Below are 27,338 nucleotides of genomic sequence, written 5' to 3' on the forward strand. Positions count from 1 at the left end.
CTGACAAGTGCCTGTCTTAACCCTGTCCTCTCCAGATCTATTCAAGATATATACATGCTATGCATCTAGGGAGGACATTATGATGATAATATTCTGCATATAATACACTATGTATCGATCGCTATCTCATCTATATATATTCTTTAGTGTGAGTATATTAGGTCTTCCTGTATACATTATATAATGTGTATATATATATATTCACACATTCACACACAAGAAATATTTCTCTATCCACGATGCACATGAGATTTTCAGTTCACTCCACTTTACATGTCCGGTATTGTACGACGTTACGGATTCACCTATGGTTGGTGTCATTGTGTATTTCTCGGTCATATGTATGCTGATCAGCACTTTTCTATTGTAGTTGTCGGTATTGTATTTCCCTGCTGCGATCGCTGTTTTTGACCTAACGTATTGTTAGGATATTTTGACATTTTTGCCTATTGTCTAACATGTGTCTAGGGTAGTTCCAATGTGCGGCCTAGGTCATGTTGTGTCCCTGGTTAAGGATCGTCATTCTGTATTCCCACCTATTGACTATTATTTGGTCAAGGCCAGATCTACCTATAGCCTTAGTAGGCCTGTGCCTATAGGTGGTTCTAGAGATGGACGACTGCTTAAGATTTATATATGAATACACTGAATAGTGGCCCACATTTACTGGCATATTTTATGCCACAGGTAGTTGGGGTGATTTGCATGAAATTTATTAAAATACGTACACCTCTTAATAAATTTAGCAACTTTGGACCTTTCAGACATGTTAGGCTGAATTCACACGAGCATGTTCGGTCCGTAAAGGACGGAACGTATTTCGGCCGCAAGTCCCGGACCAAACACACTGCAGGGAGCCGGGCTCCTAGCATCATAGTTATGTACGACGCTAGGAGTCCCTGCCTCTCCGTGGAACTACTGTCCCTTACTGAAAGCATGATTAGAGTACGGGACAGTTGTCCCGCAGCGAGGCAGGGACTCATTGCGTCGTACATAACTATGATGCTAGGAGCCCGGCTCCCTGCACTGTGTTCGGTCCGAAATACCTTTACGGACCGAACATGCTCGTGTGAATCCAGCCTTAATTATGCACAGTGGGGGTGAGAGGAGGACACCCAGGGAAGGCTGCAGAGGCCGTTAGATGAAGTGTATTGCAATATTTGTGACAAACATTTTAAATCCATACCTGACTTAAGGCGTGGCCTATTCGATGGGCGGAGTCTAAGGCGCAAGACAGAATGTAAATCCAGTACTAATCTTACTATATATTCGGGTACTGACCAACATGTGACCTGGGCGGCCTCCTGCAATCTTGGTTTTTAATTACCCTTGGGTTTAGAACCATTTCCTTTTCCTTATTGCCTAAAGAGGACCTGTCATGTCCCCAGAAAAGGTAATCTGCCGCCATATCTGTATTGCTGACTTGCCCCTCATTCCAACGCCGTTCATTTGATGTTGCTAGGTGTCTCCGTGCCCATGCAATCCTCCTGTTAATTTAGGCGGCTTATATACAAAATCTTGTCTACATTGACAACTGGGCGGTCTCCATCACCGAGCGTCAATGGGGCGTGAACCTAAACCGCTCTGGCAGATTAGACAGGCAGAGATAGGGGATATTGTGGTATGACTGCTGCCAACATAAATTTCCATTTTTTTCCGTCAAGTGCCAAGCTAACTTTGAGACCATTCAAGTCTGACAGTCTGGTTACTAGGGACACACTGCCTAGCAACCATAGTTTTTTCAGGTTGTTGGGCATTTTGTCCCTAGCAACTTTATTCCTTGTTGAAATGGATAAATCCAATATTACCTATTACTGGCAGGACGGCGCCATGTTGTGAGATTATGTAGTATTCCCTGTAATTGTTCCCATAGCTCGGGGTGGATTCATATTTACACCCAGTAGTGTCCCAGTTTTCTTTTTATGTTGGTTTATGATATCAGGGATGGACTATACTAGAAGCACTGCGGGCTGCAGTCCATAACTGGCGTCATTGTGTATTTCTTGGTCTTCTGTTTGGTGTCAGCCGCTTCTGTTGATCGGCGTGTTTCTGTTATAGTTCTCGGCATTGTATTTCCCCGATAATTGACCGATATGCAGCTGAGATTGTCGTAGGTTCACTGGTTTTGACCAATCTACAAGCAAGGTCTTTTGGTTGGTGTGTGGCTTGGTTATGGACTAAAGTAGGAGCAATATGGCCTGCAGTCCAAGGGGCTGATTTACTTAGACTGGCGTTAAATACGTGGGCTTTAATCCAGACATCGCTGTAGTAAACTTTGCCAACTTTAAGAGGCCCATTCTTCTTAATAAATTTGACGCATTTTTGGCTGTCTGTCGCTATGCGCAGGAGTAGATTTGCGCTAGAATGCAGGCCAGCTTCTGGCGTAAATTATAGTAGATCTGTTAGTGCGTTAATGGCTCCGCCCCTTCCGGTTAACACCGCCCACTTTTCTTGGCACTTTTGAAACATGTCGTCAGGAGTAAAAAGTTGATAATTTTAGTACAAATATGACGTGACCCACAATTTGTGTTGTTTTTTTTTTTTATTGACACAAAAGTGGCATGAAACCATTAGACTAGGGATACCCATCGACTTTGGCCGCGGCACAGGTTGCACGACCAAAGAACGCTGTGTTGCCCTACCTGCGATAATGAAAGTGAATGTGTCCGCGATCACGTCGCAAAAAATCCAGCAGGTTTGGCTTTTTTATGACTGTTGTGACGCGGAAACCTGCCGGTCGCAGCGCGGTCACATTCACTTTCATTAACTGCAATGCAGGCAGAGCAACACAACGATCTTTGGTCATGTGACCTGTTTCGTGGCCAAAGTCGCCGTGTAGCCCCAGCATTAATAAAGTCCCCCATGTGTGAGGCCTATATTTTAACATATGAGGTAGATCTCTGGAGCACGTCTATTAGTCCATTGCCATTGGGGGATATGTTCTGGGTTGGGGGTCGCAAGAAAAAGGGATGTGAGTTTAGGGATTCTTGGTTCTTGAGGGAGATTTATCCCCATGTAGTAGTTGCCCATGGCAACCAATCAGGTTCCACCTTTTATTTTTTGGAAAATGAAAGCTTCTTCCTGATTGGTTGCTATGGGCAACTGCTCCACTTTTTTTTGCACCAGATTCGATTGATCTCCTCTCTTTTGTTTTGCATTGAACGGAGAGCGATCATCGCCTTTTGCATTGATGGGATGTGAAATTTAGGATTTTGCCATTGGGATCAGAAAAGAAGAGTTGGATTTTTTGGTGGCCACGAAAGAAAATGTATTTGTTCTAGAAGATTCTACCTAGATATTGTGTGGAAAGATAATAGAATATTTTATTGTAGTAATCGAGCTGGATGAAGATTTGAGGGTTATTATTTCGGCGGGGTGCAGACTTGTCTAAACAAGCTGATGACTGGATGGTGCGGTTTTGTGAAGACTCGCGGTTCGGTCGTTACGGGGTGTGATAATTGTTTGCGGTGACGTGCTGGGTATTATTATATTAGCGTCTGGGTTTGTTGCTGCTTCAGCAGAATAGAAGTTGTTGGATCTGAATGAGGATTCGCCGTTGATTATGGAAGACTGATTGTCATCGATTGCGTTCGCTGAAGATTTCATTATGATTGTTGCAGCGGGATGAAGCTTTGATGTGGATTTTATAGGTTGGGGGGGGGGGGGGGGGTTTGATGACAAAAGCAGATCTGTGCATTAAGGATTAGTTACGGTGGAGAGCCGGGGGCAGATATGTGTGGAGGGACCAGCAATGGGGAGTGATGAGGGATATCAAGACATAATGGAAAGTTGGGGTTAAATTCAGGTTAGACATTGACAGTGGTTGTCTGGTTTTTAGGCCGGGTTCACACGTTCAGGATTTGATATGAATATAGGAACAGATTCCGTGGCTAAATCCTCATCACATCCGCTCATATTCATGGAATATTTTATACCTTATTCACATGCAGCAGATTTTCAAGCTCATTATCCGCAAATCCGCTGGCAGATCCGTTGCAGAAACCCGAGTGTCGGTTTCAGATTTCTACCACAGATTCTTTTAACCCCTTAATGACAAAAAAAACGTATATGTCCATCATGGGCAAGTGCTGCTTTATACTCAGTGCAATACACAATTGGAGATAACTCAGATCCCAGCAGTCTAACCCCTTAGATGCTGCGGTCAATAACTGCTGATGGGTTACCATGACAGCCAGAGACCTAACAATGGTCCCCAGATCTGCCATTGGTATCTGACTATTATTTCTTTATTCAGACGAGCGTTGAAATCGTCCGTGTGACGGACGTTTTTTTTAACAGCCGTCACACGGTTGCATGTATTTCATGGGGCTGTTCACACGGCGGTTTTTTTAACGGACCGTATGAACAGCCCATGAAAACAGGACGTGCCCTATTTTTGTCCGTTTTCTAAGAATTCCTCAATAGACTCAAATATATGAGGGATCCATGAAAACGGGACCCGCATGGGTGCAAATTGATTTGACACACGCTCATCTAAATAAAGTTTGTTAGTATGTTTAATAAAGTTTTATAAAATAAAACTTCCCCCCCCCGTAAAAATATAAACTTTTGTCTTCATTAAAAATAATACATTTTTGTTAAAAATTATTCACCATAAAAAAACAAAACACATATTTGATGCTGCCACAATTGTAACGACCCGTAGAATAAAGAGAACTTATTGATTTTAGAAAAATTCTTAAATAAATTCTATGTACCTCAATGGTAACATTAAAAACTACAATTCCTCCTGCAAAAACCGAGCCCTCAAACAGCTACAGTGACGGAAAAATAAAAAAAGTTATGGCTTTCGGATTGTGAAGACATAAAAATGACCCCCCCCCATTAAACATGTTTTTATTGTGTAATAAAGTACTAAAACGTGCAATTAGTCTTCCGGTCCCCCGGCAGCGCTATAAAAAAAAGATGAAAATCGCAGAATCAGCGTGATGGGGGACCGGAATATATATTAGCGAGTGTACTCACGTACTGCAGTGACTACACTGATAATAATTTTTGGTCCCCACATAATTCCTTTAACTAGTGCTGCTGCTCCTTCCTTCTGACGATCGTGAGGGTCACAGCAGTCAGAGCCCCACCAATCAAGTGATGCCATATCCTAGCAATAGGCCGAAAATTACCATTATGGGAAAAACTTTTACGCATGTACAACGTCTTTACCTCTTGGCAGTTCATTGGGATTTGAGAAACTAGTTATGGTGAGTAGAGGCGGCCCATGAGGAAAGGGGCCAGCTCAAGCTTGCCCTATCCGCCTTCGTGTATTCAAAATCACAGCAACACTACCAAAAACCGCCCCTCTGCCCTCCACCAAGGCATCTGAATGAGGTTATGGGGCAACAAGCTCTGGCCCCTCCTCTCCTGTCCCAGGATTGGAAGGCTGTGATGGCATGAACCGGCACCAGTAGGGGGCTCCATCTTGGTTTGCGTTATGTGCCTCTCCTCTGCTCTATGAATGCCCCTGAATGTTACTATTTGGGGGGTGTTTCTCCAAGTATTGCAATTATACCCCCCAGAAGAAAAAAAATTACATCATTTTTATTTTTATTGTGAGCACATACACAGAGCAATATGAGAAGTTACCTAGAAGTCGTAGCAACAATCAGATAAACTGTATAAAGTGATCAGGTTATAACAGCTTCTTATACCAAAAAATAAATTCAATTATAATGATAGAGCTCGAGAGGAATAAAACATAAGGTTGATGGGAGTTTAGTAGAAGTTCTTGAAGAAAGCGGAAAATAAAAATTGGGATGTTGGCAAGACAAAAAGTATAAAGCCGAAGACGGCAGGACGAACGTGATTATAATGCAGCAAGATAGTTAGACCCCAAATAGAAGAAATGTTTTTAATTATGAAGGTGTGACCACGATGTGGAGAGACTTCTGAAAGTGTGAGTCACGTTAAGCTTACATTAAATAAGAGGCCTCCGAAATAGCAATTATACCTAAATACTGATGCAGTGTGACAGTCCATCCGCACCATGAGTAACCAGCCCTGGCTTCCCTGGTTCCCTAAAAAGTGACCACTGTAGGGCTACAGATGGCGATTAGAATGGTCGCCCAAGTAATTAATTTTTGTTTGTAGCCAGGAGTTCTGCTGCGTAGACATAGATTTAAGATAGATTCAAGAGCATTTTCTGTCTGCCTCCAGCTGCCACTAGAGGGAGCTCAGGGGTTACTGCATACTCTGCTATTATTGAGTTCAAAGTGGTGTCTACAGGTGGCCAGAACGTAGATGAACATCATTTTCTGTAAGTAGCTGTTGGGGTCTGGGTGCTGAGACCCCCATCATCGGTGAAACAAGCGGTCAGAAACGCTCAGCTAAGCTTGATGCACCTTGGACTGTGGTCGGCACTCCTCGTTAGGCTGAAGACGGGCTTATAGACGTTCTATGTGAGCTGTCTACAGGATGACGAGGAGAGCTGGTCACATCCGAAGCTGAGCTTCTGCTCCTTGGTTTCAGTGATTGTGGCGTTCTTAGCATAGGGGCCCTCACTCATCAAAATTTTTGATATGTTTACAGCATATGAAAAATTTTCTGAATATACACTAACTATTTTACTAGTCCACAGTCTAGTGTAAGGCCTTGTTCACATACTGCAGATTTCGCATGCATTTTTTTTTAAGCCAAAACTAGAATTGGATCCAGGAGAGCAGATCTATAAGGTTTTCCTTTATATATTTCTTCTGTTTAGGTTCCATTCCAGGTTTAGGCTTAAAAAATACTTGCAAAATCTGCAGCAAATCTGCACTGTGTGAACTAGGCCTAAACGCTGCCGCCGGTCAGTCCACAGTCAGGTGACCGTTCTGGCGAACAAGTGATTTTTTTTTTTAGCCCCTAGCCCTGCACTGCTGTGAACTGAAAGCAAACCTTTGTTTTCTGGGAAACGCAGAGTGGTGCCCTCCATTTCTCTTGTTGTGCCGCCGATACACTGATTATCTGGCCCCCGTTTCTGTCATCCAAGATGGCCGCAACGCTTCTCAGACTACCCCAAGACACTCTTCCTTGCTATCTGTTTGGCTAGCGTTGCGAGCTAAAACCGGAAGGTCGCTTTAAAGGGGTTTTCAGGATTTGAAAAACAAGACTTCTTTCTTTCGGCACCACACCTGTCAATGGAGCTGAGCTGAAATACCAGACACGACCCCTGGACAGGTGTGGTGCTGTTTTTGGAAGAAAACAACCATGTTTTTGCAAAAACATTTACATTTCTCCTCTGACTACCTCTAGTTATATCATCTTTTAGGATTGTGAATATGGAAACCTAAGGGTGTATGTGAATTTTGCACAAGGAATAAATGTTGCCATATCACCAAAACATTAATTGAGTCGTAGACCGTAGAGAATTACAATAAAAGGCAGCGGTAACCTATAAAATATCACAAAAATATTTCAGGATGTGGAATTAAAAAAAATATTTGTATATTTGTCATTTAGATGCTCGAGGACCTCCCATGCATCGGATGCCCTACGTCACCTCTCCGTATGACCGCCCAGCTTGGAACCCACGATACTGTGTCATCTCTGGAAATCAGCTTCTTATGCTCGATGAAGAGGAGGTAAGAGCTCCCAATAAGTGATCTTCCCCAGAATACGTATATGTTTACATGGTACCAGGCTATGGATTTTCAAGATAATCCGCGACAGAAATCCGCAGCTGAAACTCAGATTTCTGGATCCGCTCGCGAATTAGCTTCATTGTAATTTAGCACGAAATCCGCTGCAATAATAAACATGCTGTGGATTTTAAGATCCGCATGTACTTATTTCGCACAGATTTTTTCCAGAGCGCATGAATTACCCCATTTATAGGCACTGCCAGTGAAATCCTGACCAAATATGTGAACGTGACCTAAATGTCTATTCATTACACCGCCACACACCAATCATGAAAATCTACAAGGATGCTGGTGCCCATGTGAACCAGCATCCAAACTCTAACAAGACCCGGACCCCTCAAACTTTCCCAAAGGTGGTTCCGATTCAGAACACTCGTCGTATCATGGACACATCTTTAGATCTATGGCTGCCTTATTGTAGGGATTACACAGAGCGATTCTTTTGCTAAGATCCAACTGTAAATGTCAGATCGTAGCAATGATAACTGTGCTTAAATATTCCTAAAGAGAAGATCCATCATATCCAGTCATCCAAGTCATGGGTATCCAAATGGAGTTGCTCCTAACAACCTCTGCACCGTTGCTCTTTCGGGAAGGCTTTCTATGACATTTTGGAACATGACTGCATGGATTCCTGTCTGTTCAGCCACGGAGCATTGGGGAGGTCGGGCACAGTTGGCATTTCAATGAATCTCGAAGGTGTTTGATGGGGTTGAGGTCAGGGCTCTGCTCAGTGAAATTCTTCCTCTCCAAATTTAATTTTTATGGATGCACAGTGGCAATGTCAAGGACATTCCCATGAGGTTGAAGCCACAGAATAATCTAGAATGCCATGGTATGCTGGATCATTATGATTTGCCATCACGGGAACTAAGGGGCTCAAAACATCTATAGACCACTATTCCTCGTCCATAAAATTTACAGTTGGCTCTGCTCATTCAAGCGGGAAGTGTCCCCTGGCATCATCCAAACTTAAATTCCTACCCCAGACTTCCAGGTGGTAAGGCGTGATTCATTACTTTAGATCTAATAAAATGGCTGTGGCTTTACATTGATCAAGTGCAAGGTGATCTCAGGATGGTATGTGACTGCTCACCCATGGAAAACCCGGCCTTCCTACCTGGAACATTTATCACCTATATATGAAATAAGTGGTAAATGCTAGATCTTGTTCCCGAGAACTGGGACTGCACCGATCACGAGACCAATCTCTATAACCAGGCTGAGGGGCAGATCAATGGAGTGGAGGCTGCAGATGCGCATGGTGCGCTCCCCAAAAGTATATGGGGAACACATGAACAGCCCCCTCCCCCCCGGCCTGATAATAGAGAACAGTGGACATGGGACTACTTGTCTTGTTATCAATGGAGGTCCCTGCGCTAGGACCCCTTATCTGACATGGATAGGTGGTGAATCTTTCAGACGTGAAAAAACGTTTAAATCCCCCCTTCTTCTCCTCCATTCTCTGCAGCTAAACAGAGGTCACAGGACACTCGCTCCCAATAGATTATTTTTTTATAGTAATATGTATTTATCTTTTTGAGTTTTAATAGGGGCAAATTGTACAAAAAGTAAGATGTGGAATAGGGGGGACGGGGACTGTTTGAAATTGATTTAAAAGACCGTTTAGGCGCCAAAACGCTTAATGGAGTAGCCTGCAGAGTAGTCTGACTAAAGGTTTTCCCGTTAGGCTGCTACCTTCCTCAGACTGCCACCTTCAGACTGCCACCTTCAGACTGCCACCTTCAGACTGCCACCTTCAGACTGCCACCTTCAGACTGCCACTTTATCACTGACTGTTTTGCAGGTCAGTGTTTTGGTGCCAGAGCAGTCTGTTAATTAAATTTTGGGCGGTGCTCTCCCTACCTTACATCGCCCACCCCTGTCAATGTACATCACCCAGCTCAACACGCGGATTTCCCTTTAAAAACAATAGGAGGAAGATTTAGTGCGGATTTCATAACGCGATCCGTGTGAAATCCTGAACGTGTATATGGGGCATAAAAATACATTAAGTCTAACAGCTGTGGAGTGGGAGGTGCTTCCATATACCAGAATTTTTTTCTGCACTTTTCTGGCCATTTTTTATTTTTTTTAACTTATATTTCAAGTTTTTTTTCCTATAAAAACTTCTTGAAAAAACAAAAAGAATAAAGCAAAAAACACATATCAAGTTACCGAGCACATTTCAATAAAAATAATATCATTTACTTTGTAAAGCAAAAGTCATGGTTTGGGACCGCTTTTAGGCCCCTTGCACAAGTAGCGTAATTGTTGCTGTTTTCCTATCCAGATTTGTAGACAGAAAAATCTGCAGCTTATTACAGTAGCAGCAAAATGGATGAGATTTTAAAAATCTCGTCTTCGCTGGAGAAAATTTTCGTGCAGAAAATGATCGGCAGTGCAGATTTTACAATCCACAGAATGTCAATTTATGCTCCAGAATTTTTGCATATTTGTTCCAGTCTTTCCCCATTTAGTGAAATTCTGCAACAAATAGCAAGATTCTTGCTTTGGAAAAGCTGTAAATTCGCAACAAAACTCGCAAGTAAGGCCCCATTCACATCACGCTAAGGCACTACGTTTATCTTGTACGTCGGGGAAAGCTCCCGACGTACAAGATAAACGTGTCCATAGGGCTCCATTATCCTGACGGAGACCAAAAGAGTGTCCTTTTGGCCTCCGTCGGGCTGGTATGCGCCGGTGTACCTTTTTTTTTTTGAGGATGGAGTACCGTAGTAGACTATGCTATTCCATCCTGAGGGATCCCGCAGAAAAGATGTATACCACACAGTACATGTTTTTTAACATGGGAGCCTATGGGTGATGGATGCCACTGTATGGCATCCACCACAGGTATACGTTAAACGTATACCTCGGGGAGCTCCCGACATCACTGTCCATATAGGGTGTTTCCACAGTGTTGGAGTCCCTGGTCAGAGCGCTATTAGATGGCTCTGTCCCGGGACTCCGGCCCCCTGAAAACTCCTGAAGTCACTGTCCATAAATGCCCAGTGACTTCAGTAGTTTTGCCAGGGCCGGTCCCCGGGCAACGTATCTTACTGTATGCCATACAGTGGGATAAGTTTAAGACTTTTGTCGGAGGTAGACATCGGGGGACTTCCCGACGTATACCTCTGACGGAAGTCCCTAACGTGATGTGAATAGGGTCTAAGGCTTCAATCACATCTGCGTTGTGGCATCCGTTTTAGCGGATCCGTTGAAATAAAAAGAAACGGACAGACTAACGGATGCCAGATTAAATGCAACGGAAAGTAAAATATATATATATATTTTTTTTGATGAATCGGTTTACCGGATCCGTCAAAAAAACAGACTCTTTTCTTTCCGTTTGTGTCAGTTTTTTACCAGTTATACTCTGTTTTTAACGAATCTGTTGTTATCTTTGCATTTTTCTTGCTTTCATTTTTAGTCTGCGCATGTGCAGAAAAAACCTGGATCCGTTAAACGTAATGCGTAACCGATACAAACGGATGGCCTATCAGTTTGTATCCGTCATCCATTGACTTCAATGTTAAAAAAACACGGAAAGGTCCTTCCCGTCATTATTGATGGAAACAATAGCGCAGCAGACTACGCTATTGCTTCAGTCAAAAATACGAAACCTGACGGAACGGAGCCTGACTGAGCACAGCTGATGCTAAAACAAAACCCATTGAAATCAATGGGTTTTCTTTACTGAAACGTTTACTTCTGTTCTTGTGGTACTCTGACGGATCCGCTAGAACGGAAGGCACAACGCAGATGTGAACGACGCCTAAGACGTCCCAAAAAAGACTATACTCACTGCTCCTGGTATTCCCATTGCCACGCCTCACTCTTCCCTTTTCACGTTGGGTTCGTGGACCCACTGGGCCGTACCGCCTTGGCGGTATGGCAGCTGGCCAACAGGGCGCAGGTTAAAGTCTAAAGTTCGTATAGGGTACCTGTGGCAGCTCGGACAGTAGCAAGGCAGGCTCGGCTGGGACTAGGCAGCAGGCAGACGTCTGGCGTAGTGAAGCAGGACAGGCGTGGTATACAGCACAGCACGACTCTGGCTCAGCACGGCACATGACCAAGATAGCATGAATACAGGGAACAGGAACACACTAGGAGACCATCGCATAGACAAACTTAGGGTACGACAACAACGCTCATGCATAGAAGCTAGGGGCTGAACCCCTCTTATAGTCCAGGGCACTCATGGGCTAATAGTTCATCAAAGTCCGGTGCGCACGCTGCCCCTTTAAGAGCGGGCACGAGCGTGCGCGCGCACTCTACAGGATCCGGCCGAGGTGAGTGGAAGTGAGTGCTGGCGTCTCCCGCGGCCGTCAGGGGGAGAGTGAACCTGATGTTCCGCAGCCACGGACATGACACCCCGTTTGGTCTCAGTGTTGCCAGCCTCCTTGGATGATTAAACCGGATTTGGCGCAATCTTTCAGACGGAATTCCCTTCCGATATCTGGGTCGGAATGACTGCATTTTCCAAATCCGACACATGTATAGGGGGCCTCAGACTTTCCTTTTGCTTGTACCTTGATAAATTCACACTTGGTATAATTTTCACGGCGAAAAAGTCGGCTGCGGAAATTTACACGAAGTATTTCTCTGGTTAAAACAAAATCTGCTATACAAACATGGTTTACATTTTACGCAGAATTTTCTAGATCTGTTGAGGATTTTGGATGCGGAGGTTCACCATAGACTTTAATGCTACATGAAATGAATCACCGAAATCCACATCAAAATCTGCAACAATAATTCCGCTTGCGTTTTTTGCTGAAGAATTAGAGTTTCAGATTTAAAGCGTATTATTACGCCACGTGTGAATCCACCCTCTTACAGCAACCTGCGGAAACTTTCATATCATTCCCCCATTGTCCTGCCACAACTCAGTACCAAGTAAATCTGAAGACCCTCCCAAGTTACAAGAGGAGATCTCCACCTCTCGAAGGTTGCCTCACCCCTGCTCTAAAATAAAGTGTTAGAATGAGTTCCCTATTTTATAGTCTTAGGTGGTCGGAGTGGATATGGCAACTCTTTGAGTCGGCGCAGGTGGTGTATGTATTTTTTTTGGGGCGGGGGGGGGGGGGGTCTTTTTACATTATTGATGTTTTATTTAATTATTTTATTCTTTTTGTTTTTCGTTTACATAATATATCCCCATGGAAATTATAAAAAATCTCTGGGGATATTCATGCTTTATATATTTCTTTCTTATTATGCAGTTTTCCACTGTAACTGGGACATCCACCGGAGCCCCAGTTTCAGCCCCCTGTGGGGACATCAGTCACTGGCAGAACTGATCTGGGTCTTCTAAGGCTGGACATGCATTTTATATAGCGGTCGGCCGACTGCTATTACTTCCGATTCTGCCATACTCTTGCCCTCTTAGGATAGGCCATCAATATTAGATTGTGATGGTCTGACTCTCGGCACCCTCAGCGATCAGCTGTTTGAATGAGCCCGCAGCCTCTTTATTGTCTACATGCATGGGACAGTGGTGCAATACCGTGCACACCTGCTACGACCGTCACGGCGCACCCAAGTACGAACGAAAAGGAAATTCATGTAAACAATGAAGTGGCTTTAGTGCTTGTACAAGTTTTGGGGCACCTTCAAACAGCTGATCAGCAGGGGTGCCGAGAGTTGGACCCCCACCGATCTATTATGGATAGGCCATCAATTTTAAAAACCCGGATAACCCCTTTAGGACCCCGGAGCACTGATTGATATCCAGTAGCTTCTGTCTTCTGTATTGCAGCTGTATACGCTGTGATAGAGAAAAAAACGCTTCTGTCTTCTCTACAGGGTCCCTGGCTGTGTCTGACAGCCGGACCCCCAACCTGCTTCTGCTAGATTGCAATAGCAAGAGCTTTATAAACTCAGGCTGTATGTTAACAATGGCGCTGGTTTAACGCCCAGGACCAGATGCTGTACAATTATGACGTCCTTAGCAGATGAAAGCCACTAGAAGGTTGAGGACCTCTCAGGTACCTGCACTCCTCAGAATAGTTCTCTGTAAGACCCTCTACATAAGAACGAGCTGTGCAGGGTGTCCTGACTCCATCATTCTGGAGACCTCTCTGAGTTTTAGAATAATGTGCGTGATGTATAATGTAGTTTGTAGCTTCATGTCCAAAAATAAAACACCATTTTGAAGATAAACTTTGTTTTGAACTTTCCATTAGTAGAAACCAAATATATCAGAGAAGGACATGGATTAAATCTGCTCCTGATATTATATTTGTCCCCGAAATGTACAGGTCAAGTACTATTCTGCCGATGGTATAAGCGTCTGCACTGATTCTTGGTGGACCCCAAGCTACAATGATCTCAGGTTGGGGTCCAATCACTGTATTACATATGTCCATGCACTGATTGGCTGTCTAGTAGCGCCGCTCTGCAGTACAGTGCTATATGTACTGTTTTCTACACCTGCCTACAGCTTAGATTGACCACTGACGTTGGTTATCTGAGGGCTCATTCACACGGAGGCATGAGCCGCACAGAACCTCACGGTATCTGCGTGCTGCTGTACTTACAGATATATTGTCCCCTAGAAGCAATGCCTAAAGGAAATACCCCCTACATACCTCGTCCGATGGAACATGCCGCCATTCTGAGGAGGTCCTTCGAACCTCGACGTGAGCTCTATCACATCTCCATATAACATGGAGCAAATGAATGGCCGTGTGCATGAGCCCTAATGCGTATCACCAGCTTTTGTCTCCTACGCGGGAAATAGTTGCCGAGTGATAATCATTAGGCTACATGCACACCTGGCGAAAATGCTCTGGATTTTCCATCCTAATTTGCGAAAGGAAAATCTGCAACGGAATTCCTTACCAGCTATTTGGATGAGCTTTTAACAAACCTCATCCAAATCCTGCAGAATTTTTCCACCCGCAAATTGACCTGCAATTTGGATTTTAAAATACACAGCATGATCATTTCTCTCGCGGATTTTCACCAAGGATTTCACCCCTTCCAATGAGAGAGATGAAATCTGCAGTGAAATCCCCAGCAAAATCCACACCAAGATCTGTATGTGTAACATGAGGATTTTGCTGTGGATTTGCAGCAGATTTTTCCACCGCGTGTGCACTTAGCCTTAAAGGGGTTGCTCAGGCACAGACAACTATCCACAGGATAGGTCATCAGTATATGATCGGTGGGGGTCTGACACCCGGCCCCGACACCAATCAGCTGCCTCAGTGCACGGATGTTATGCAGGGTATTCAGTATTCGGAGCCAGAAGCAGATGGCTTCGTACTTTGCATAGCGGCCGTGCGGCAGAACAGCAACTCTGCTCCTATTCACTTGAACAGCAATGCAGTGCGGCCGCTATTCTGTGACCTGAGCCATCTGCTTCCGGCACGGACATCCGGGTGTCGGACCCCCACCGATCAGATGCTGATGACCTATCCTGTGGATAGGTCATCAGTTATCCGTGCCTGGGCAACCCCTTTAATGTAGATTAAACCCCTTGTAGATTTGCCCAGAAACTGTAGCAATGACATAATAGCAGGGCTATCCTCTGGCTTTTACTAGCATGTATTGATCTCATCTGCTCTGATCAGCCTCAAATGAAGCGTAAAGACCAGTGTAGATAGTGCCACGCACAGTGCCCCTTGTAGATAGTGATATAGTGCCACGGTACACCCTGTAGATACTGCCACAGTACTCCCTATAGAAAGTGATACAGTACCCCCTATATATAATGCCACAGTGCCCATGTAGATAGCGCTGCAGTACATCCTGTAAATAATGACATAGAAACAGCCACAGTGTCCCGTTAAGATACTGCCCAACGCCACAAGAAACACACTCGCCCTTCCCCGTTCCCACACCGTCCTCCAGCGATGCAGGCCTGGTCTGTTCTGATGTCATCGTGTATATAATGCTACAGTGCCCATGTAGAATGATGCAGTTCTATTACAAGACGGCTCTTCAGGCTCTCGAGCTCTAGGGGTCCAGCTGTAATTGCAGTCTCTGCAGTGGTCTGGACCACCTCTATATCCTTTTTTTTTTTTTTTAAATCTATGGCTATTTTCACACGGCATATTTTGTATGGAGAAAAATACGGCTGCGCTTTTTTTAACACTGTTTTCTATGAACATGTGTATTTTGACGCTTTTTTTTCCCCATTCTTTTATTCAGATTTTTTTTAAAATACTGTTCCTAAATACATGTACCCTAAAAAAGTACTGCCCTAAAAATAGGCGCTGCATATCACACACGTGTTTACAAAAACGCTCAAAATAGCAAGCAATCGTTTTTTGGCAAGCTTTTTAAAGCCTCCTGAAAAATGTGCGACACATATACATTTTTTTTTCTGCAAGGCAAAATTTTATTACGGTCGTGTAAAAAAGCACTTACGGCGCATATTCCAATTCCGAGCTTGAAACTTGCGTTTTTTTAACTCGTATTTTGGCACGTCAAACGCTACGAAATTCATGTAAAAAATATGTTGTGTGAGCTTGACCTACCACATGGTCTAGTCTCTACCTGGTTTGGTCCTGGCAGGACAGGGCAGGAGCACACAGCTCGGGGTCAGGCAGTATGAGGGGAGCCGAGGTGATACGGCGGTGGGAGCCTACCCCCTCCCTACACACAGAAGCTGAATGAGGCAGCTGATGGGGGGTATGTGGGAGGATTTCAAGCTGCTCTCCCAGATCCTGTCCTGTCATTGTTACTGCAAGGAACTCTGAGCATTAGAGGGAGAGAGTGGGAGAGAGATAGAGGCAGGAAGGGGAAGCGATGGGGAGCACAGATGGAGGGACGGGTTAAAAAGAGGGAACTGCAGACAAAATGATTAACATGGGAAAGGGGTGACCGGGATGGACGGGCACAGCTGGGCTGCTACTATATTAAATAACCAGGTGATAATAGGGGAAGATTACCGGGGGAACATTACAGTATTTCATGTGATGGGGGGGGGTCTAAAAACGGGGATTAGAAGCCCCGATCAGGGTACAGGGGGGAGAGAGAGGGGTCGAGCCGTGAGTAGACACATAGATAGAGTGGGTGAGGGAGAACTAGAATAAAGCAGTATGGGTCTATATTCACAGTCGCTGCTTTTACTTGTACAGGATAATTATTGTAATTAACCCGTCAGCTGAAAGTCCCGATCTATTCCACCAATCGGAGGCAGAGAACAATGCCAGCGGCATTAACCATTCCTGTGCTGGGCTGACACTGACGACAGGGCACGTAGGGACAGTCATTGAGGAATAGCAGACATGTAGAGGGTGGCAGTGACAGCAGGGGGGGAGGCACAGGTATAGCGCAAGGAAAGCGAGGCTGTGGAGCAGTGGTTAGAGGAGGCTGACACACGGGGGCATGAGTGCCATGCAAAAGAAGCCCCTTCTTACCTACAGTGCCAGAGGCAGCGGAAGGAAGTTGTGAACTGTGAAAACTCAGGACTCTACATGCACCTCCATCCCTCCGGGTATACGTCATTACACATCTTGTTTCATCTCTTTATCAAGGGATTCGGCATGTCAGAAACATTGTAGTCACTTTGTACCCTGCTTATTCTAACTAAAAGGCCTTCCTTAAAAAGACACCAAATTTGAAGTCCCTGTGAAGGTTATGTAATGTATTGTTTTCTGTTATCAGCCAGTTCAGCCTGGGAAACGGCGTCAGAAAGTCCAAAATATCCTTGTCCCCATGATCAATACTTAAGTTCTTAATATTAGGTTGAGAGCCCCTCTAATTAATAAAAAATGTTTTCTTTGTGTCTGAAAATATGAAATTAGATATCAGTGAGGCTATTATTTTACATGTGACCAGCATAGATTGTAAGGAGCATTTGCACCCTTCTATAATACTGCCCCCTATGTACAAGAATATAACTACTATAATACTGTCCCCTATATACAAGAATATAGCTACTATAATACTGCCCCTATATACAAGAATATAACTACTATAATACTGCCCCCTATATACTAGAATATAACTACTATAATACTGCGCCTATATACAAGAATATAACTACTATAATACTGCCCCCTATATACTAGAATATAACTACTATAATACTGCGCCTATATACAAGAATATAACTACTATAATACTGCCCCCTATATACTAGAATATAACTACTATAATACTGCCCCTATATACAAGAATATAACTACTATAATAATGCCCCTATATACAAGAATATAACTACTATAATACTGCCCCTATATACAAGAATATAACTACTATAATACTGCCCCTATATACAAGAATATAACTACTATAATACTGCCCCTATATACAAGAATATAACTACTTTAATATTGACCCTATATACAAGAATATAACTACTATAATACTGTCCCCTATATATAAGAATAGAGCCACTATAATACTGCCCCTATATACAAGAATATAACTACTATAATACTGCCCCCTATATACAAGAATATAACTACTATAATATTGCCCCCTATATACAAGAATATAACTACTATAATACTGCCCCTATATGCAAGAATATAACTACTATAATACTGCCCCCTATATACAAGAATATAACTACTATAATACTGCCCCCTATATACAAGAATATAACTACTATAATACTGCCCCTATATACAAGAATATAACTACTATAATACTGCCCCCTGTATACAAGAATATAACTACTATAATACTGCTCCTATATACAAGAATATAACTACTATAATACTGCCTCCTATATACAAGAATATAACTACTATAATACTGCCCCTATATACAAGAATATAACTGCTATAATACTGCCCTCTATATACAAGAATATAACTACTATAATTCAGCCCTCTATATACAAGAATATAACTACTATCATACTGCCCTCTATATACAAGAATATAACTACTATCATACTGCTCCCTATATACAAGAATATAACTACTATAATACTGCCCCCTATATACAAGAATATAACTACTATAATACTGCCCCTATATACAAGAATATAACTACTATAATACTGCCTCCTATATACAAGAATATAACAACTATAATACTGCCCCTATATACAAGAATATAACTACTATAATACTGCACCTATATACAAGAATATAACTACTATAATACTGCCCCCATATACAAGAATATAACTACTATAATACTGCCCCCTATATACAAGAATATAACTACTATAATACTGCCCCCTATATACAAGAATATAACTGCTATAATACTGCCCTCTATATACAAGAATATAACTACTATAATACAGCCCTCTATATACAAGAATATAACTACTATCATACTGCCCTCTATATACAAGAATATAACTACTATCATACTGCTCCCTATATACAAGAATATAACTACTATAATACTGCCCCCTATATACAAGAATATAACTACTATAATACTGCCTCCTATATACAAGAATATAACAACTATAATACTGCCCCTATATACAAGAATATAACTACTATAATACTGCACCTATATACAAGAATATAACTACTATAATACTGCCCCCATATACAAGAATATAACTACTATAATACTGCGCCTATATACAAAAACATAACTACTCTAATACTGCCTCCTATATACAAGAATATAACTACAATAATACTGCCCTCTATATACAAGTATATAACTACTATAATACTGCTCCTATGTACAAGAATATAACTACTATAATACTGCACCTATATACAAGAATATAATTACTATAATACTGCCCCCTATATACAAGAATATAACTACTATAATACTGCCCCCTATATACAAGACTATAACTACTATAATGCTGCCCCCTATATACAAGAATATACCTACTATAATACTGCCCCTATATACAAGAATATAACTACAATAATACTGCCCTCTATATACAGGAATATACCTACTATAATACTGCTCCTATGTACAAGAATATAAATACTATAATACTGCTCCTATGTACAAGAATATAACTACTATAATACTGCTCCTATATACAAGAATATAACTACTATAATACTGCCCCCTATATACAGGAATATAACTACTATAATACTTCTCCTATATACAAGAATATAACTACTATAACACTGCTCCTATGTACAAGAATATAAATATATAAATACTATAATACTGCTCCTATGTACAAGAATATAACTACTATAATACTGCCCCTATATACAAGAATATAACTACTATAATACTGCCCTCTATATACAGGAATATAACTACTATAATACTGCCTCCTATGTACAAGAATATAACTACTATAATACTGCCCCTATATACAAGAATATAACTACTATAATACTGCTCCTATATACAAGAATATAACTACTATAATACTGCCCCTATATACAAGAATATAACTACTATAATACTGCTCCTATGTACAAGAATATAACTACTATAATACTGCCTCCTATGTACAAGAATATAACTACTATAATACTGCCCCTATATACAAGAATATAACTACTATAATACTGCCCCCTATATACAAGAATATAACTACTATAATACTGCCCCTATATACAAGAATATAACTACTATAATACTGCCCCTATATACAAGAATATAACTACTATAATACTGCCCCCTATATACAAGAATATAACTACTATAATACTGCCCCTATATACAAGAATATAACTACTATAATACTGCCCCTATGTACAAGAATATAACTACTATAATACTGCCCCCTATATACAAGAATATAACTACTATAATACTGTCCCTATATACAAGAATATAACGACTATAATACTGTCCCTATATACAAGAATATAACTACTATAATACTGCCCCTATACACAAGAATATAACTACTATAATACTGCCCCTATATACAAGAATATAACTACTATAATACTGCCCCTATATACAAGAATATAACTACTATAATACTGCCCCCATATACAAGAATATAACTACTATAATACTGCCCCCTATATACAAGAATATAACTACTATAATACTGCCCCCTATATGCAAGAATATAACTACTATAACACTGCTCCTATATATAAGAATATAACTACTATAATACTGCCCCGTATATACAAGAATATAACTACTATAATACTGCCCTCTATATACAAGAATATAACTACTATAATACTGCCTCCTATGTACAAGAATATAACTACTATAATTCTGCCCCCTATGTACAAGAATATAACTACTATAATACTGCCCCTATATACAAGAATATAACTACTATAATACTGCTCCTATATACAAGAATATAACTACTATAATACTGCCCCTATATACAAGAATATAACTACTATAATACTGCCTCCTATGTACAAGAATATAACTACTATAATACTGCCCCTATATACAAGAATATAACTACTATAATACTGCCCCTATATACAAGAATATAACTACTATAATACTGCCCCTATATACAAGAATATAACTACTATAATACTGCCCCTATATACAAGAATATAACTACTATAATACTGCCCCCTATATACAAGAATATAACTACTATAATACTGCCCCTATATACAAGAATATAACTACTATAATACTGCCTCCTATGTACAAGAATATAACTACTATAATACTGCCCCATATATACAGGAATATAACTACTATAATACTGCCCCCTATATACAAGAATATAACTACTATAATAATGCCCCCTATATACAAGAATATAACTACTATAATAATGCCCCCTATATACAAGAATATAACTACTATAATACTGCCCCCTATATACAAGAATATAACTACTATAATACTGCCCCCTATATACAAGAATATAACTACTATAATAATGCCCCCTATATACAAGAATATAACTACTATAATGCTGCCCCTATATACAAGAATATAACTACTATAATAATGCCCCCTATATACAAGAATATAACTACTATAATACTGCCCCCTATGTGCAGGAATATAACTACTATAATACTGCCCCCTATGTGCAGGAATACAATACTGCCTCCTATGTACAAGTTGCTACACAGTGAGTCTATCCGTTAGTGTCCCAGTAATACCTCCGTATTCCTTCTTGTTCTTGATCTATGGTTCTATGCAACTCAGTTTTTCTCTGTTTTTCTAGCATCATTTGGGATTTGGCACTAGTGCTGGGTTCAGCCATTAATATTCTCTATAATATATTTCTTTCATTTCAGGTTAACCCGCTGTTAATACGTGAGAGGAGAAGCGATCCTACCAGAACCAAATTCTTGAGGCGCACAGTCAGTGTCCCCGTGGAGGGGAAGCATCCTGACGAACACGGTACTGACAAACCTCAGTGATTTGTCTTCATATATAACATGTAAATGTGGTGACACTGGAATACAATGTAATAATGCCCGATGATGGATTGTATCATGTTTATGTGTTATACTATTACATTGATATAATCTGCTTATTGGTCCTGTGGTGAATCACGGAGCCAGCAGAATAACACGACACGGGGACAGTTGAATTATAATGATCTTCTAACGTGAGAACTAGTGGAATAACACAAGAGGGGACGAGGGGCTGCGCATCGTGGACACACAATGATCATGTGTCATAATACCGGGACCTTTTTAGGACTTTGAAAGCACTTGCAGAATTAGACGCAACTTCCATCGCTGACCGCTTCAGCTTAAAAGTTGCACCAATTGTTTATTTTACCTTTCGGGTTCTGTTCCCATTGCGTTTGAGCCTTCTATTGAAGGTATTTGTCGGGGGGATTTTATGTCCTATACCTCTGACGGAAGGCTGCGACGTATGACACTGTATAAGCAGAGAGCGGCATATAGACTCTCGTGTTAACTACGGTAAATGGGATACCTCCGTATAAAAGCATAGTCACATCTCTATGCAGTCGAAAAAAAATGGTATACTGCCCGATGGACTCTAAATGGACACGCTTTTGGAATCTGTCAGGTGTACGGAGCCCTTCTGATAAGTTTAGCCTATGTACTGGGAGCTTTCCTGGTGTATACGCTAGACTTAGAGGTAAAACGCAATGGCAATAGAGTCCTCATGTGCGCGACCATTGGAATTAATTCAGTACTATACAGCACTCCGTTCGAATGCGCAAATTGCACTGGTGAGGTCCTTTATGGTACAGTATTTTTTACTTTTTATTGTTCCGTTGTCAGATACCATATTCTGTGTGCTTCCCTATGAATTCCAGTGTATTTTCTGCTTAAAACCATTCGTCCTTGTAACAGTTTAGTGGTTTTGTAGATATATGTATACACTGATGCGATTTTTCAGTTTCCATTGACCTCTATGGGGGAAATCGGATTCCATACGGCATCCAATGGGGCATGGCACAACATTTTTTTTTTTTACAGTGATACAAAAATTCTCTTTACAAGAAGCTGTGATAAGAGATATTAAGCGCTGACGTGAGCAGGTATATCGATGACGTGAGAATACAATGACTCCTCATATCTCACATAATGAATGTAGGGATGATACAAAACACTGAGATGTGAGGACATGTTGATGGAGAAGCCTCGCTCCATAGCTGGACAGATAGTGGTGAAATGACCTGATACCCAGAAGAGACATGAACATACAGTGATGAAAGGTCCTGATAACAGCAAGGTACAGTGATGTATTGATGAAGTAGTCTCACACAGCGAGCGGACATCTAGATTTAAAGTGATGAGATGACATAACGGGGAGATACAGAGATACTCTGATGATACAAGCGGATAAATGGATGATGGATGGGCACAGAATATTGATCTAACCAAGAATAACAACAAGCTGTAGACAGACCGTGATGAAATAACCTGGTGTGTGTCAAATCGCGTCAGTGCTGTTAAATGATCATGCACAAGGGGGCGATCTGGAGACACTGTGATGAGATGACCTTACATAAGGGGCAATGTCGATTTCTGATTCATTGTAACAAGCCCCGCACCTATGTCAGTTGGACATGATCAGGATTGGTTTTCAGCCTTTGGATGTAAAGTGTGTGGATCTGTGTCGGCAGGATGATTTTCATATCTGAAGAGAATTACTATAGTTATTGTAATATTATACTATTGTCTGCAGTAGGGTTGATGGATGTGTAAACTGGCTTATGGGGCAGAATTTGGCTAATATATACCCCAATGATTAAAGGGGTTTTCTGTTTTGGACACAATGCTGGTTTTGTTAGAAGGGTCCTCCAATAATCAGCTGATCACAGGGTGTCCTGATGCTTAGACCCTCTGCGATCTGCGGTGATCTGTGGAGGAATCCAGCAGTGTTCAGTGTTCAGTTTCGTAGCAGCGCCACCACAGGAGAGATGAAGGATTACACTATTGAAATTAATGGGCTATCTGTGTAATGCACATCCGGTCCGAGAGATGCTGTTTGTAGCCTGATAGATGAATGTCCTCATGGTGGGACCCCTTTATGAAAACCAGTCATCAAGTTTAACTGAGAATAGCGGACTCTGCATTTCACCTGTCGGACTCGTTGGGATATTCACCTGTCATAATTGTCAAACTCTGCAGATTGTTCCTCCGTTGTATATGGCCGGTGCCAAAACATACTGATCCGAATTACAGACTGTTGTAAGGTAGTCTCACATCTGTACGTAAGATTTTTGGGGAGCTAAGTTAGATGGAGGTTCAAAAATGAGGCCCTCCTACCTTACCCCCATATCCGCTAATAGGACATATGGGAAAGGTTGTCAAATGTGGACATCCCCTTAAAGCAATTATCTAATATCTTCCATAACTGCAAGGTGCTGGATAAAATTGTTGATGTGTCAGGTGGTGGGGGGGTCCTGATTCTCACCCTGCCCGGGGTCTTGGTGTCTACTCTTGATAATACCAGTATTCTGCTGCCGTCTCTCCGATTGTGGATAGACCTGAGATCGTCACATTTAGGTGTCTGAGTCAGAAGTTCCAGTTTCCTCATATTGTTGAGGGAAAGTAGACCTTGTGTCCAGCCTGGGGCCCCCCTGTCCATTGTTAGTGGCCCTCATGCCTTTTATATGGGAGTTATGGTGGGAGAATATTCGCTTTGTCACTGTTGTCCTATAATTCACCAAGTTCTTTCTGTCGTGTCACAACGCACCTAGGTCGGATTTAGACATTAAATGTAATGACACAAATCATTCTCAATATCCTTGAGAAATCAGCGACCTCAAAAAATGCCATAAGGCCCAGTTCACACAGTCTTTTGATGCTGTTTTTGACGCGGAAACTGCTTCGGAATCAGCGGCAAAAAACGTCTGAAACCGCCTCCCATTGATTTCGTTGGGCGACAAAGGTGTTTGTTTTTTTCCCGCTGCAGGTTTTTAGCCGCTTGCAGTAAAAAAAAGCGACAAGCTCTTCCTTGACACGGTCCCGCCTCTGACCTCCCATTGAAATCAATGGGAGGCAGAGAAAGCGTTTTTCGCATCGGTTTTTGCCTGCGGTGCTCAATGGCCGCAAGCAAAAAACACGGCAAGAATTTGCAGGCAGATCAAAATCAGATTTTTCTGCCTGCAGAAAAACTTAGTGTGAACAGGGCCCAGCTGTACTCTGATCTTCTGTCCTTAATAGATCCTTTATTTAATCACCAAGTTGCAGTATGGCGCAGTATATAGTTGCAGCACTTTCATACCACAAAAATTTGTGTAAAAAAAGTGCAAGTTAATATATGTAGTATTGATTTATGGCATATCCTCAGGGGGTAACCCGTACCACGACCCCTACCCCACCTAGGGAAGCACCAGGCGGAGGCGCAAGCAGAGAATGAATGGAAAGATGGCCGCTCTCTCCATTCACTCTTATAGGAGTGATGGAAACAGTCAGACAAGCGTGTGCGCGGCCCCTTCTCCATTCATTCTCTGCCTGCGTCAGGCGGCTTAGGGGTTGGAGGACCCCTTTTCTCGATACGTGCAAGTCCCAGAGGTTGGTCCTACACCTATCACACATTAATGACCTATCCTGATTGTATGCCATAAATTTGGGTGATGAGAATACCCCTTTAATGACCAGGAAATGAAGTCCCTGAATTGTCTTCTTGTTTGAATTCTTTTTATATTCTATTCAGCCATTTCCAAATGACCCTAAATAGGGTGACAACCGCTAGTGGCAGCCATTACAATGCTTATTACCCAGCTTTCCACAGACCCTAGATTACATCCCACTTCCACCCCTTTTCCCTACAGCTCTATCTGTGTTTGTGTCAGTCTTCACTGTTGTTCTGGAATTATTTTCATGAGCCAGAAAGATCGGGATGAAAAAAGCTACATTTTTGTCCCTGATAGGGAGCTCCTGAAGTACATGGAATTATCAAAGGGAAAAGTGGATTTTGTTAATGTTATATAAAATAAAACGTGATAATCGTCAGTACATCAGCGGCTGCAGCCCATGAAACCTTCTAGAAAATCTGTTTAAAATGCAAAAAGAGTCAATTAAACTTTGATGATGGGCTTTCTAGTTCACCGGGGTCTGCTGGGACGGCTGCGTGCACAATGTGCTTGGATGCACCTGCTCAGCAGAATAAAGTCACTGGAAATAATCTGAAGTCGTTGAAGCGTCGTTGTCCAAGTCTTAAGGTAAAGAGGGACAACATATAATATCAGCTTGTGCTGGATGGACACCTACTAGGATTAAAAAGGGATATGGGAACTTTCTAATATCCTTTGTACTTCAGGCCCTCTTTTTTTTTATTTTAAAGATCTCTGCTTGCTGTCATTGAGTGGAAACATTTTTCCCATCCAGAGGCGGTAATACTTCCAACATCCGAGACTGGATACAATTGTCGCAAACCCTCAGCTGTGAGATGTATTAAGTAAGGATTGGTTTTCAAGCCCTGGATGTAAACAAGAAAGGACCCATTTACTGGCAGCAAGCAGAGATCTTGAAAATAGTAAGGAACTGAAACATATCTTCTATTAAAACGTTACAGAACTGTTCATTATACAATGATTAAAGGGGTTACCAGCAGGGTCAGATAACGTGTCGTCAGTATGGAAGACATATCATCGTTTACAAGATGAAACCGCGAGTAGCTGGGATTGATAGGGACGGTGATCCATAGAGTGAGTACTGGGAATCTTTTTTTTCCTGTTCCCATCATGCAGCCATAGAAGTTAGTTTATTTGTGCCTGGAAACCCCTTTACAATACCATGCGGTGATAATACTATGGCTGCACCAAGGTAAGACCAAGATCAGTGCGCAGACCCCGGCCCAGCCCAGCCCACCGCTCATGAGTGAACAAGGAGTCCGGCTGTAACTCCGTAGTAGCGGGATTGCCAAAGGATGGCAACACTTAATTGCACAATTTGACTACAGAATAATAATTTTGCCATCCACAGCCGAGCAAATACATTTCCAGCCAGCTCCTAAGTAGGAGTGCCGCACGCTGTCACATGAAGTCAATGTCTCTGAATGGAGCGCGGGTGCAAACCTCAGGCTAAACTTCAGAATTGTGCTCCATTATCTCCCATAAGATCCTGAAAACATGATATTATGTGTCAGCAGAAACATTACTGCTACACAAAGCAACACAACACCCGCCAGACACATGGACTGTCTGTCTATCTATCTATCTATCTATCTATCTATCTATCTATCTATCTATCTATCTATCTATCTATCTATCTAATATTTAGCTATCTATGTCTCATTTCTGGTTTGATAAATTCTAACACCAATTCGTTGCCTGATGAAAAGTCATACAAATCACCAATATAATTTCTGTATCAATTACATTTTTATTCCCCTGGAAGTAAACAGTGAAGGCTCCTATTGAATGACTGCAAGCAGAGATCTTAAAAG

General features: G+C 41.8%; 1 protein-coding gene across 14 annotated transcripts in view; it reads left to right on the forward strand.

Moving 5' to 3' along the window:
• SYNGAP1 (synaptic Ras GTPase activating protein 1) overlaps positions 1-27,338 on the forward strand; it is a 125,339-nt gene that overhangs the window by 20,446 nt on the left and 77,555 nt on the right. For all 14 annotated transcript variants that reach the window (XR_012850391.1, XR_012850392.1, XR_012850393.1 and 11 more), the window contains exons 2-3: positions 7,456-7,577; positions 21,752-21,857. Coding sequence is in view for 11 of the 14 variants with exons in the window: in XM_075836525.1 (XP_075692640.1) it covers positions 7,456-7,577; positions 21,752-21,857 (228 nt within the window). In the remaining 3 variants the exon portion in view is untranslated. The remainder of the gene's footprint in view (positions 1-7,455; positions 7,578-21,751; positions 21,858-27,338) is intronic.

Source organism: Rhinoderma darwinii, chromosome 8 (assembly GCF_050947455.1).
Source record: "Rhinoderma darwinii isolate aRhiDar2 chromosome 8, aRhiDar2.hap1, whole genome shotgun sequence".
NCBI lineage: Eukaryota > Metazoa > Chordata > Amphibia > Anura > Rhinodermatidae > Rhinoderma > Rhinoderma darwinii.